Below are 15,086 nucleotides of genomic sequence, written 5' to 3'. Positions count from 1 at the left end.
GGTAGCAACAAGCAATAGCTAAGGAAGATGAGACAGGCAGCTCTCGCTTACCTGATAGCTCTTTACTGTACATGCATTGTCTTCTTCAGCTTCCTCTGGGACACTCATTGTATTCCCCATAGTTCCTGTAAGATGGAGTAAAAATGAAACTAACTCACCCTTTCTCATGAATATGAATTTACTGCCAAATTCAAATTAAGAGACATCCAGTGGTGACAGACTTTGGCAGGCTGTTCAAATTCCTAAAAGGCCCCACCTGCTCCCCAAGCCACACCAACCAGTCTTACTCAAACCCAATGATGCGTAGGGGCTCACAGCTGCTTGCTAAAAATGGTACAACATAACAGCCTTTTCTTGTTTGTTGAGGAAAACTGGATGCAATCATACCTGTGTCGTTCATTAGGACTCAATAGGTAGTAACATGGAGTTAGGGGCAGAATAAAGTGAAAAAGACCAAAATATATGAACAATCTAGAGCAGCTTTGTGGGGTTTTATATTTTGGTTTGGTTTTCATTTTTGAAAAAATGTGATAGAAAAGAGGCAGCATGTAAAGAAATAATGCATGCAAACTCTGAAAATCAGGTTCCATATGTCCTGCAGTTATGTATAGCAAATCCTCTGGGGAAAATTCTCACCTGTGGAAGTATTTGGCCTCCTCTAGACAGCTTCACTGGTCAGCTATGGCTCTCAGATGTACCTGAGCTACCTTTCCTTGGCTAGTTCAAGCACTGCCAAGGCTGTAGCTGCAACAAGTCAGAGGCAACATGAACCAGCCACCCCAGCGTTCACTCGTGCTCCTGGATGTGGTTTTTGAGCATCTTGTGTTGTCACAGGTTCACACCTGAGCTACTCAGCTTAAAACGCTTTTCCTGTGTTCATACCTACTGGAGTCACAGCTCTGACTACAATCCAGGCATAATCTTAGCTAGTTAATTACTATTAGCCTATTAGATAATTCAACACTTAGTGAAACTGTTTTGATTTCTTTAAACTTTGTTTCAGGAGCAATGTGTTTGATTCAATTTTATCCTCTTTCCTATGTACAAGTACACATAATAATTTTATTTTTTCCTTTTCCCTTTTCCTTTTCCCTTTCCTTTTCCTAAATCATGTCCATTAGAATTTCAATGGGAGAACTGGGGGCAGCTCTCCTTTCAGCCTCCAGCCCTGTGGATCTGCTTCCAGTTGCTGTTTACAGAGCTCAAGCTGGTTGTGGTTTTTTGCCAACCCAAACCTACAAACCCTCGCTGTACAGGGATGGTCCAGATCTGGTTTCTATCTTATGCTGCATCCTAGCTGATGTGAAATCCAAGCTGAGCCTCTCCCCAGACGTGGTTATTGTTCTCTAAGTGCCTGATGCTGTGCTGGACACCCAATGGCCCCCACTGATGCTGAAACATGAACTGTAGTCGTGCACTGCTGAGAATCACTGTATAGAGAGTGGCTCTAGGACTCAGCCTTGATTTCAGAGTGCAGAGTTATTTTACAGGGATTTTATCTTCTCAGCTGATATTTCCACTATAAATCAGAACTTCTGATTTACAGTGGAAAACAGCCAATGTTTCCCCATGGATGTACAATGGCCTCTTGTCCTTGCTATGTAATTCTGTTTCCTAGCAACTCTAAGTATTATCCTATCGGAAGGGAAGAAAACAAGATTCAAATCCTGCTGCTTAGTCTTGATGGTAAATTTAGTATCTGGTTGAATCTGGAGGATTTACTTTTATTTTCCATTCACAAGGCTGCCTGGTTTATGCCAGGAGACAACTTAAGCAAAGGACGGAATATTTGCAGGTTACGTGCTTCCTTTTTCATATGTCCTGTAAAATCAGTATATATCTTAGGGGAGTGAGAGAAGCAAATTCGTTTTTTTTTAAATTTTATTTTATTTTGGCAATGATTTGTGTCTTGATTCTCAATTATTCCTGTTGATGCAGCTCTACTCATGTCAAGTAAGTTATCTTTAACTGATACAGAGCAGAGATCACAGGCTCTGATCTCTGGCATATTTTACTCTAGGAGAGAATATCAATTTTCTGCAATCAAGATGATAATTCTCACTGAAATAAAACACACACAGTAGTCACGTAGAAATTTTAGAGATTTTCACTCACCAGACCCCTCTCTCTCATAGAAAGCTGGATAAGACTTGGAGGCTATTTTTGCTAAAAAATGGGACAAACTTTCTGCATAACCCCCTCAGCATGTGATCCCGAAACACGGAGCACAGTTTACCACCATGCACATATATGTCTTCAGACTTTTTCCCTCCTTGCAACAATAAGTGGTTATTGTGTTGCACTGATTTTTGCATTGCATGAAAAGTATGACAGCTGCACTTTTGGTGTGCTCTGGGGCTAAGTGGCTACTGAGGAAAGGTGACAAAGCTCAGTCAGAGGCACAGCCTCACAGTCCTGGCCCAGATCCTGTAGTAAAATCGGGAGGATCTCTAGGTATGTATGTAAGTATGCTCCTGCCCTATTTTACAGAAAAAATGAAAGGTCGCTGCCACCTATAGACAAAACTGAGAATCAGCAGAAGTGATTATTGTATGTATGATACACATACAAAATAGCATCAAATAGGCAGAGTCTCAAGTTGCCGAGCGAGTAATTTCACAGCTATTCACTTCTGCCATCACAACTAGAAATTGTTGCTGCAGAGGCTGTTGCATCTGATTGCACCCACACGTGGCTCTAGGTTTGCATAAACAAGCAGCTCCGGCTTGCTCATTAATATGACATGGTTTTGTTTTTCCCAAAGTGCTCAGGACTCTAGTTTATATGAACAAATCAATTTTTCTCTCATTTGACACATGTTCTCTTGAAGGTAAAATTATTAAATATAGAGACAAGGAGGTTTTTGGAAAAATAAGGAGGTCCCACAAGTCTCTCATTTGGAGTCGTCTTTCATCAATGAATTTATAGAGACCACCTTTTTGAACATGGGCTGCCAAAAGCTAATCACCAAGCCCCATTTCGGCCCCCAGCTAAAGTTCTGAGTCAAGCAAACGGATTTTCAAAAGCTGCTGAGGACTTTCAGTGTCCAGTGACTTGCTGAGAACCACAAATCCTGGGAAGCTCTCAGGATCTGGCCATGGGCTGGTGGGCAGAATCAGACATTGTCAGGCACTGAGGATCTCTGTCCAGCTGGGAACCCCACAGCATCTCTTTGAATGCTGACTTGGTCTCTTCATTGGGTCTTTTTGGTATGTCCCAGTTATTAATCGTGGCTATTAATTAGTGATACAACCACCAGGCAGGACCTATTTGTACCCTTTGTTCTACATTTGAAAGCACAAAGCTGGTCTCTGTAGTAAGGTGTGAGTATGGAGCAAATCTTCACCAGACGCTGGAGGTGTTGCTGATAAAAGTCTATTTTATGAGAGGTTTGACAACATTTACAGAGACAGCACAATTTCTGAGGACCGAGAGGGGAAAAGAGATGGGGAAAAGAGATGATCCTCATGCAAGAAATTTTTTTTTGACATTAGAAGAAAACCCTTAGAAGTTGAGAGGAAATGGAGTAAGCTAATTTTCATCCTTAGGCTTATTTCTAGATACAGCTATTTCAATTAAGTTTCAAGGATATTATCCTTGTGGGGGGCTCATTCAGACCAGCTGGAATGCAGCCTGACTGGTTTAAAAAGGAACATAAGCTACCAGTCTCCAGATCAGACACAGCTCTGAAACAGTTCTTTTCCCAAATTATACTTCACTGCTTCTACTGTAATCCAGAAAATAATCCAAAAGAGAAGTTGTATTTTTTAGGTTTTTTTTTATGTTGTATGAACTGTAGTGTGCCCTGAGCATGAGCTCAAGTCTTGGTAAACTCCTTTTTCTCTCATTCTAAAAAATCATTGTTTTGGTCCTGTCAGAGTGGTAAAAGCTTTGAAAACTACAAGAGAAAATTAGAACAAAATCTGTGATCTGCTGTGTACTCTGGCTAAAGAAAGACAAGTCTGAGCTTTCCAATGTATTGACCAACCCAGAATATTACAATTGCACTTGTCACAGTGTCTGTTAATGTAAAAAGTACACAATTAATTCCTCACTAAAACTTGCCATATATTGTACTTAAATATCAGAAAAAATAATCAGCTTTACTTAGTTCTCTTTACATCTCATTTCCTTATAGATATGTCCACTCTGCAAGTGTCGGGGAAAGACTTAAGTAAACTCGCTTATATTTCAGAGGCAGAGGAAAGACCCAGCATGCACTGATTCATGCAAAAGGCAGCCAGCCTTGTGGCCACAGGGCAAGAGCTCGATTCTCTTTACTCTCTTTCCCCGAAAATAAGACCTACCCTGAAAATAAGCCCTAGCATGATTTTTTCACGAGTTTTGAGGATGCTCGAAATATAAGCCCTACTCCAAAAATATGCCCTAGTTACAGTTCATAAAAAAGTCAATTTAAATAGTGTCCAGGCAGCTACATAAAAAAGTAGTAAGTTTGAAAGCAAAAATTCATATAAGACCCTGTCTTATTTTCGGGGAGACAGGGTAATACGTCCTTGTCCCTTATCCTGCCTCTTGGAGAAGATGTGAACATGGGGGCATGTCAGTCAGTGTCCAGTTAGAAAGGCGGAAGCTCCTGCTCTGATTCATGTGTAGCCAAGGAGAGACTCATAAAAGGATAAGATTTTAGAAAGTCTCCTTACCTTCTTTAAGTGCAGCTCTGAACTGCTCTCCTGCAGAAAGAGATAACTCAGACAAGTGCTGGGTATGATGAAACCAGGAGAGAAACGCATCTGAGCATTGTTAGTGGCCAAAGGGGAGAAATGGACACGCTATAGACAGTGGTGAGAAGGAAGGGTCAAGATGACTCACCTCAAGCAAACAAGAAACACCCAAGAATAATTTGAATAGCAACCTGGCAGCTGGCTGTGCACCCAGGACATGCGGAATTACAGTCCTTAAGGCACTAAGGACAGTTTTTAAGACAATTCTTTCAGCCACTTTGCATTGTAGCAAAATGTGAAACACAAAATGATCCAAACATTCACACCCTGGGCTTTCAGGGAGGGAACAGTTCAACAATGCCCCAAAGGGGAACAATTCCAACTGCGCTGGTAGAAATTCTCTGCCAGAAAGTTGATCTTTTTATACTTCTGTCTTTTGCAGAAAAAGCCAGTGCACTGAAAGGGAAAATTTACACCAGGTACTTTAAAGCCTGAACAAAATCAGCCAAGCACTTGCAGGAGCTCCAAGATAATTTAGCATGAGAGCACATGCAAGACTCCACTCGAGCGTGGGACAGCAGAGGAAGAGTGAGAGCAAAACCCAAGAAAAGCCAAACCAAGGGCAGCAGTAGGAGTTACCTGGGGGAAGTTGATCGGGGTACCCAGCACCCCTGGGAGCCGGAGCTGGTCAGGGTGAGGTGCTGCTCACCCAGCCCTGGTGGCTCTGCCACGTCCTTGTCCCTGCCTCTGCCTCCCGTCATCAGCCCAGGGAGTGCTCGCAAACACTGGGTGCAAACACAGAGGGGTGGAGCAGTCCACCTTCCTGTCCCTTCTTGAAATATTTTCTGTCTGGCCACCCAAACCTGTTCAAATGCACACTTGACTTTGTGGCTTTGGGACAGCCCAATACCTACGCTCTGTTGTTGGAAATTGCAACGTTTTGCTGAACACCTAGAAATCCTTCCAAATACAGATTTTTCTCCACAATGGCAGCAAAAAATACAGTACATTTAACAACGTGTCTGTTTGCTGTACTCTAAGTGGCTCTTAATATCTTTCCACAATGTGGAAACTGTTTATATTTTACACCTATTGTCACAATTTACTGCTCCCTTATGTGAGTCACTAAGCCCACGCTCAGACATGGGGTGTCTGGAGCAGGAAAAGGCTTTTTGTTCTGAGTTTTCACAATACCTCTGCCAATAAAACTTGGTTTCAGGTATTGGAGTTCCCACAGGCTGTCATAATACCAACAAAAAATTCCTTATTTTATAGTTTTAGAACGCGATAGCGAAGAGTTGTGAAAGGTTTACATGGGGCAACGCAAATCTCCTTTGGATGCTGCAGAGACTGTGCTGTGAACCTGTGTTAACCTGGACAAACAGAGGTTGTTGTGACACCCTCTGAAGTGCCTTTCTCTCAAGTCCGATCCCTGAATTTTGGCAGCTGAGTTGGATACCTGCAGCCAGGCAATGTGAATACTCTCAGTATGCCCGTGTGTCTTCCCACAGGATCAAGACCATTCATGTTGAGATCAAAGCCATTTCTCCCTCCCCTCCTCCTCATAGTTCATCCTTCTCTGACCTGGTTTGGCAGCACTTGAACAACAGAAAGAACTACAGCAAATATCAGAGGAAATATCTTTCTGCTGTGACTCCTCCAACATCAGTGCAATTATCCTGAGAGCTAATTCGATGTGCAGTCATTGAGATGCTCTTTTGATTACCCTGGTGTAACCTTATTAAATTAGAGAGATCAGAGCGGGGTTTATAACAATTTAATTTTTCCCAGTTATGTGATCCTAATGGCCAATTATTCATCCATTCTTTGAGGCATATTTCAGCTCTGGTTTTATTATTCTTTTACTGCTATTTCAAAGACATCCCCTGTATTCATGAAGGACAGACCAGAGGTGCACACAGTGAGTTTTGTTTGCCTCGTGCTTGGGAATTATTTATCTGAGTGGTAGTGGAGGGAGGACATGGGGCACAGAGGAGGATCCTCCCCAACGCAGAGGAAACTGTGCTTTTTCATGATTCAGTGACCAAAATGCATTTTTTTTCTATCCAAAATCTATAATGAAACTGTCACCAAAAAAAATCTTTCTCCCCTGCAGGAAATGCTCAGCTCGTGCATCTGACAGCTGCATAAAACTTCCTGTTAATTAATGGCACAGAGCTCCCAACAATTATATATGATTAACCAGCTTCTTTTAGTACTGTCCAGAATGAGAGCAAACACCATTCAAATATTGACAATTGAACACTAGATTAATATTGGTCTATATTTGCATCTCCTTTTGCTATTTGAAGTCTTGAAAGGCACTGACATTAATTTAAGGTGAGGACTTCCATCTGGCTGTCAAGGTTTATTTAGCAGAGCAGGAGGGATGAGCAGCAATACACCATTAGCAACACTAGAGAGAGCTGAGAGAAGGAACCTGCAGGAGAACAGCCGAGGGAAAAAAAAAAAGGCACAAACCCAGTCAAATTCTGACAGTTTCAGGCGAAATACAAACAAAGCTTTGACTCAACCTTTCCCATTTCAGTCCCAAGAGGATGGATGAAGTGAGTCATGAACTTTCTTCTGCTCTTTGATGAGGGAGGAACAGCCCGAAATTTGCATTGCTTAATTTACCACAGGTGTCAAGGGGGGAGAGCTGTGGGAGCCACTTGAATCCCAGAGCCAACCCCTGGCAGGACCCACCTGGCGGCGGTACCCGGGCAGGTTTGCACTGACTGCCCAAGGGGTGACACACCAGCCTCCAGGGTCTGCAGGGTTTGTCCTGAACTGAGTAACAGCCATAAACAGGGATGAATTGTGAAATAAAAGATACTCACTTATGGTGAAAAATTCCAAGTTCGTTGAGTTCAGTTTCATTCCTATCCAAGAAGATTGTGGAAAGGGTAAATTTGATACATTTCTGCCTTGTTTGGTCAGAGAAACAGGCTGATGTACAAGGAATCCACAAAGGCTGCAAATCTGAAATAGGTGATTTGGTTCTAGCCAGCCCTGGAAGGAAGTAGACACCAAAGTAGAGGGAGTTGGTGACATCAAGTCGTTTCTCATAGAAGCTAAATAAATCTCTCAGGAGCTATATGGCCATCTCCCTTTCCACCATTCTGTGGTTTCAGCTTAATCTGAACATCCAAACCACTTTTAATATCATCTGAACATCCCAGTGGGAATTTTCCCAATGAAAATGCCAATCAGACACATCACACCAGCAACACAAACATCCCCATCTTTTGGAGAGCAGGTGCTGTTTGGAAGCAGACAAAGAAAAGCACATCTGAACTCATGTGCCTCCAAAGCTGAAACGCCTGACTCAGAGTTACAGGGAAAACTGTTTCTGCTTAACTTTTAAGCTTTATTGGATCTGGCTTTCTTACAGTTAGTGATTCCTAGTGATTACCGAAGAGTTATGTTTTCAGCAAGTAGGTTTTCCCCACTGTCTCTTATGGAGTCCACATTAATTGTGGAATCTGTCTTGTATTTAGCCAAAGCGGTTTGAATGGGTAATGAAAAGGAGAGAATAATTGCTTCAGCACAGGCAGCTCCAGGGAAGAGGAATCACCAGTAATTATTACCATGTTCCCCATGCTTCTCAGTGGGGACCATGAGCTGTAGCCTGACTTACTGTGGTCTCGCTCTGAAATAACTCCCCCTATCCTCATGGAATCCATCCAGATTCACGCTAATGCAAAGGCAGAATTTGGCTCACATACTTCAGCTGAAACACCATGCTGAATGAGAAACATTTGCTCGTGCTGTTTACCAGAAAGAGCCCAAACATGATTTTTTTTTCAAACTCTGTATTGCAACCTCTAGTTTCTCCAGATGCTGACTGTGGTTCACAGTGTTGATGTAGGAAAGGAACTGGTAATATGTTATTGTCTCCCTTCCCTCATCACTATTTTTTTAAAGAGAGAGAATCACAAAATATATACCAGCTGTTTCTTCATGTGGGAGCTTCTAGAGCAGATAAAAGGTCAGGATTGAAACAGAGAGTTATTGTACACATAGTGCCTTAGTGAGTGGGACGGGCATTTGAACCACAATTATTCTCCTGTATGAGCATTTTATGTTTCCATCAAATATGCACTGATGATAACAATACTATGTTAAATATTTCACTTCATTAATACAGCTTCTGCAAAGGCTGGGTCATGACTTTTACCAGCTGTCACAGCTTCGATGCCTACTGGCTGTACTTTCCCCCCATCAGTCCATCACCCTTTCCAAGCCTGGAATATAAAATGGGAGGGGCTTGGCTTACTAAAAAGAAAAAGTAGGAGGGAAAACAGCTTATAGTAGACTATATATTTAATTCTTCATTTTAGTGAGAAACTAACCCGGTCACAATCAGCATGAACCTGCAGCAGCATTAGCAGTAAGAGAAGTAATTATCTTTGCATCATGTCTATGATGCTTTTCTGTCCTGAGCAGGAGACAGGCGAGAGGTTAAGCTTGTCCCTGGCTGAGCTGGGGATAAGTGCTGGCTTTAGGCAGAGGGCACATCCCCACAGTCAGGTTTTGGGTTGGCAGATGCCTGGTGCTGATGGCCACGCAGGTGAGGTGGTGTCAGCCTTCCCACCCTCTGTCCTGGTGTTGATTTCAAACCTGTGCTTCCCCATCAGCTGCCCTCATGGCTTTGAGCTGAGGAAAATGTCCAGTTCTTCTTTTCTTTTCCTGTCTTTGGACTTCTCCCAAGAAAACAATATTGTTTGGCCTCTTAGACACCTTGTTTTGATGCTTCATGCTCACAGGGTATGATCTTGGAAAACTCTATGGACAACTCTGGTTGTGAATTCCTAGAGCTGGCGCGGTGTGCAGAGTCAACGCTCCTCTTCAGCACAGGAGACATCCCTTGGGTCACTGCGGGATTAGAACAGCTGGAGCCAATTTTTCTTCCTGGAAAAATATGATTTGCTAAACTTGTGTCAAGTGAAAACGTAAGCATGGATAGCCCTCAACTTTAGGACACTGAAGGTATAAAAGCTTTAAATTGTTAAGGAAAAGCTAATTTCAGTGAATTGCTGTGAAGTGTAAGAATATTATATAATTTTATTGCTACCACTGGAGATGAGCTTCCATTGAAATATCAGATATGACCTCTGCCCCTTTCCCTTTCTGAAAATATCATCTCAGCACTTCAGTTGAACTCCCTGACCCTGCCAAATTACTCAGCAAGTTCTTGATTGTTACAAGCTCAAGCTTTATTTCAGGATAGCTCCCAGATTTAAACAGAGCGAGCCTGTCCTTCAGCACAGCTCCACGGACATCAGTGATATTGCACCAGCAGATTAGCTCAGCAGCCGGGCTCTTTGGAACTAGCTCATTATACAGACGCATGACCAAAATGAGATTCCTGTGGATTTCGGATTATTAACACCCTATTTTCTCTCATTATATATCTCTAGCCAATATTATCCAAATTCCTATTGTGTCACAAAATCTTGCATGTCTCTACAAATCAACATTGAGGAAACACCATAAAACAATCCAGGTGATAGCTGAATGACTAATGCTCACAAAAGTAAGCAAATTATAGATCAGATAAACAAAGCCTAGAAGCAATTGTGGGTTGGGTGAAAGCACCTATCGGTCTTGTTAGTACAGGGTGATTGCACTTTGCCTTTGGGCACGGTGCCAAAGGGAATGCCTTCTGGGTGGAAAAGCATGTCTCCTGCCTAGCTTTGGTGCTGCCTCGGGTTGAGACTATGCAGTGAACTCCTCCGCTAGTTTAATCCTCCAGCGGGGAGGTGCAATGTGAGCAGCAAGGATCTGGGCACAGCTGATTGTGAGAAATGTGAGTTAGCCACACCTCCTGTGGCAATAAACATGAACTGATACCTGGAAATGGTGGAAATGTCTTGAGCAACAACACCATGTACAATGAATCAGTCCATGTGAGCTCAAGACAAGACATTCTCCCACCTTCCCATGAACCCCAATGTGTATCTGGCTTCACCAAGGCGCTCATATTGATAATTAGGGCTAAGGAAAGATATAACTGCATGGAAGCACAGCAGCACAGAGTGGGTTGTTGCCAGAGAACTTCAGCTTAATAGGAACTATACAAAGGTAGATGTGAGATGGTGTGGTCAATAGACAGTGACCCCGAATTTACACGAGTCGATTCCTCTCTCATTTCCTGCCCGCACAGTCACTCAGCTTTCACTGAGGCTGCTCCCAGATGGGGCTGTTTGCAGAGCTGGGAGCTGGTGTGAGCCGGCATCCAGCCCTGCCTCTGCTGGTGACCAAACTGAGTGGCCCTGTGCTGTGTCCCACACAGACCAGAGGTCCCTTGGTGGCTCCCAGGGAGCCTCGATGTGTGTGTTCCCTCCATACACAGGGAATACGTGTGCCTGGACGTGGCCCTGGCAGCCGTCCTGCACAGCACGCTCCCTCAGGAGACCCAAAACTCTTCCAGAAGATTCCTGGTATTTTCCCCATTTTACAATATGAAGTAGGCAATCCAGCTTGAAATTATCCAGTTAAGAAGATTTCCTTACATATCTCAAAAGCATGAAATACAGAGTGGAAACATGTGACTCATCTACCAATTTCTTTTTCCTCAACCTGCCTTTTGTAGGAATAGCTTAAGGGCAAGACATGTGTAAGAGATTTTGTTGACAACTGTCTCTTACTGCTTCTAATAAAGACTCAAGAATATGTCTTCTCACTCCATGAATCATTTTAATCCAATCCTCCTCTGATAATCATGAATCACTCAACTTTTCCTCCAATACTTCAGCATGAGTTCTTTTAATATTTCTTTTTCTCTCAAACTCTAGTTCATTTTAAAAGTTCTTCCTGGACCTTTCTCTGCTTTGCCAATTTGGAAATTATGAAATAGACTAAATGCATAAATGTCACCTTAATTCCAAAGAGATCACAAAGTTAGCTTGTTTTTGTAAATGCAGCTTGATATATATTTAAAAGCCTTCTCCATACTTACATTAGAAGTCAAATGGTGAATTTGCTATTTGCTGCTTGTGCCTATTGGCATTGATTGTATGCTACTTTTGTTCTTCCCCATAGGTCTTTACATCAAATCATGTTTTTTATTTTGTCTTGTTGGGTTTTTTTTTTTTGTTTTTGTTAGGTCTGTTTTGTTTTTCTTCTTGTTGTTGTTTCTTTTATTTTTTTTTTTTTTTAATATTGTGAACTTTATCCTCTAAACCGCTTCTTCATAGGCTCTTTACAGCAGTGCAAGAAATGGCGCTTGCTCTCCACATATTTGTTTTCTTGCTAATTCAATAAAACAAAAGTTTCTCTTGAACAAGGTGAACCATCATCAGGTGAGTCAGGGCTAGTGAGAAAACACATGAATTAAGCAAAACCAACACTAAAGCCAGGCTTTCTATAGCTCTATTGTTCCTTGTGCACAGAGGTTCTCTAATTTTTGAATTCTGGGTATTTACAAGCTAGGATGGCTCTCTAAAAGAGAGCTAAGCTTTCACCTAGGATTTCTGCTGAGCAATAGGCAAGAAAAAATTAATTCTTCACTAACTAATATCTCTTCCACTACAGAGACTTAAGCATCTTCCTGTTAGTAAGCTTCTCCAGATGTTAGTAAGCATATCTACTTAGGGAAGTTGATAACCTTTGGCATCTCTTTTCACATCTCTAAGAGGGCTGTTACCTGCTTTGCACCATTTATACCTCTCTGCTCAATTCTTCTATTGCCTTTAGTCAGACATTAAGATTGAACAGGGTAGGAAACAATGTGGGCTGGTGTTTATAAGGCAGAAAGTGCAGGGGAATGGAAACCCAGAACTGTGGTTTGGAGGAACTACAACACTAAAAATTGTAACTTGTTCAAGCAGCATGTTTGAAAGACTAGACCTTTATATATATATATATATATATATATATATATATATGTGTATATATATATATATGTATATATTAACAAAGAATAAGAGCACAGATCAGGCTGCTGCTGCTACTGACAAAATTCATTTATGTATAGAGGCTAATTCACCCTATAAATTTTATTTTGAAACTATAATCAAATAATTGAACTACCTACACTTCTTTTGTAGTGGTGTAGGTTTTTTGTATTTTGTTTGTTTGTTTGTTTGTTTCAGTTATGAGTTAGAGGGATGATGGCAACTATAATGCATGAGACAGCAAAAAATATATATGAAACCCCGCAACTCCCATACAATTCTGAAACATAAAAATGGGGATGAATTAATCCTGCTGGAAACATGTTCCCAATTGTGACAGCAAAAGTGGGGAGAGGTGTCCCAGAGCTCAGGGACTTTGCTGCCTGTGTCAGGCAGCCTGACGGCAGATGGCAGCCTTAAATCGTGCAGGGTGTGCACTATTTTAGACCAAGAGGCAGCAAGGAAACAGTCCCTGGGATTCAAAAGGCAGCATCCACTGGAGAGGGTTTGACGTCTGACATCCACTTTGGAGCTGGATCTCGGTGCTGTGTGACCCTCCTGCCCTTCCTAAAGAGGTAAAACCACCCCTGGGTGCTGATGCTTTGGGTTGCAGATGCTAATTTCTGCATCTGAGTGGTTCCACCTGCTCAGCGCTATTGTGAATGGTCAGAGATGCTCCCGCTAAGATAAAATGCCTTCAGAGAGCAATGTCTTTCATTTGGGGTATTAGACTAAAAGATGGGAATCCCTTTCTCTCTCTGCATAGTTCTGTCGTGCGTTCACAGGTGACTTGGCAACATCTAACACTTAACAATGAGCACTGCAGTTCAGTGAGTGAAAAAATTACTCAGGGATGACTGAAAATGAAAATATTTCTCCAGAAAGTGAAAAAGAAATCCTCAAATGAGCTAAATCATTGGGAAAACTTTATTTGATCAGAAAGTATGTGTTACATAACCCACTCTAATTTGTTTAAAAAACAGATGTTAAGGATTTACAAAGTGAAAACAAAACTTCTGAATTTATTGGAATATTTTTACCTACTCTTTTTTCTTGCCAAAATTGTTCACATGATTTAAGTAGTTTCATCCATATCTAAGAACAATTTCCCTCTCACCTTATTTTCCAATGTAAGAATTACTTGCTGAAAATAGTTTGTCTTAATCCTTACTAAACACAGGATGATTTTGGCTAGATGTTCACACTCAGTACACTTTTGCCTGTGTAACCTTACCTGAATCACTTTGTATTCATCTATTTACAAATTGGCTGAGCCCACACGCTGCAGCACAAGACCTGAGCGTTTGAGCCAGACAAAAGGTCATTCTCTATTATATCTCCATTGCGATGACAGATGTGTAACTCTCGCACTTGTTGGTACTTACAGAAAGAATGCCCCCGGTCAATGGGAGCCTGTTGTCTGGCAATGTGGCTCTTACTGTTAATTTTGGAAATGGATTTGAGAAAACACGTGCCTGGCTAGTTACAAGTGAACGATGTAGGCAGCTGGAAGGAGCGCGGTCTCACTGAATTACAAATGAGGATTCTTGGGGGCAAAACTCTCACTTGAGCTGCACGTTGGCATTTCTCTTTTGCTCTGAAAGCTGGTGCTAGCTGCAGGCAGATGACTGACAGGGAGGAGCTGATCAGAGGAGTACGTTCAACAGCATAAGAAAGAGAGATTTGTGAAAGGCGAAGTTAAGGAAGCAATATCTGGGGAAAGAATGGAAAACTGGCAATCAGCATTTCTCATTGATGTTGTCTGCTGCAACAGTGACTCATCGGGGAGTGCCTGGAATGCTGTGTCTGGTTTGCATTTCACTTTCCCCATCAATCTCACTAGTAAGGTCAGCTGCACAGCCACCATAGCTAGCATTTCTTATGGCCTTGGGTTTTTTTGGATTTAATCATTAAAGCAATACATCAGATATACATAGGTGTGTCGTCATTTGGCTCCTTTATATCCCTGATAAGCTGCAGAGTTTATCAGTTTGGTAAATGCTGTGCCTCCTGCCACACCTTTCTCCTTCATGACTTCACACCTTGCACTTTTAGGTTTGGCATCTCCTTTTTTTCAAATGCTGATATGTTGGTGAACACAGTGACTATTACAAACGGCAAAGGTTGAACCACAGCACGTGTGAAGCTGAGATTTCAGAAACCTCCAAAGGAGATTTGCTGACACATGAAAAATAATTATCCAGGGTAACAATGGCTAATGCTGGTGTGCTTTTGACATAGTCTTAAATTAAACATTTTAGGGTTTAAAACAATCTCTTACTAGAGATTAAGAGAACCCTAATAAGGAACAATGTGTTTGGTACCTAGCTAAAACCATCTTTCTCATGCCTTGGTTTGAAGGTCTTGGAGCACTCCTGGAGGCAGCGGGATCACTGATTGACCAAAAGTCTCACATGAAATAGTAATTCCAATGATTCAATAGTCTGATTGTTCAATAATTTAGATGGCACCTAGGTAATATAATAAAGAAGAACATTCCTAG

At 41.8% G+C, this 15,086-nt stretch overlaps 1 protein-coding gene across 1 annotated transcript in view; it reads right to left on the bottom strand.

Moving 5' to 3' along the window:
- Positions 1–4,901, bottom strand: part of BCAS1 (brain enriched myelin associated protein 1) — a gene marked incomplete at its 5' end in the record, with an annotated part of 44,406 nt that extends 39,505 nt beyond the window's left edge. Inside the window, 4 exon segments of the mRNA XM_082065785.1 lie at positions 52–125; positions 4,662–4,761; positions 4,765–4,835; positions 4,838–4,901. Of these exon segments, the coding sequence (XP_081921911.1) occupies positions 52–125; positions 4,662–4,761; positions 4,765–4,835; positions 4,838–4,901 (309 nt within the window).
- Positions 4,902–15,086: the final 10,185 nt, after the last annotated feature.

Source organism: Streptopelia decaocto (genome assembly GCF_964273445.1).
Source record: "Streptopelia decaocto genome assembly, chromosome: 14".
In the NCBI taxonomy this organism is placed as follows: domain Eukaryota; kingdom Metazoa; phylum Chordata; class Aves; order Columbiformes; family Columbidae; genus Streptopelia; species Streptopelia decaocto.
The sequence above is the reverse complement of the archived record's forward strand: the minus strand, read 5'-3'. Positions and strand labels throughout refer to the sequence as shown.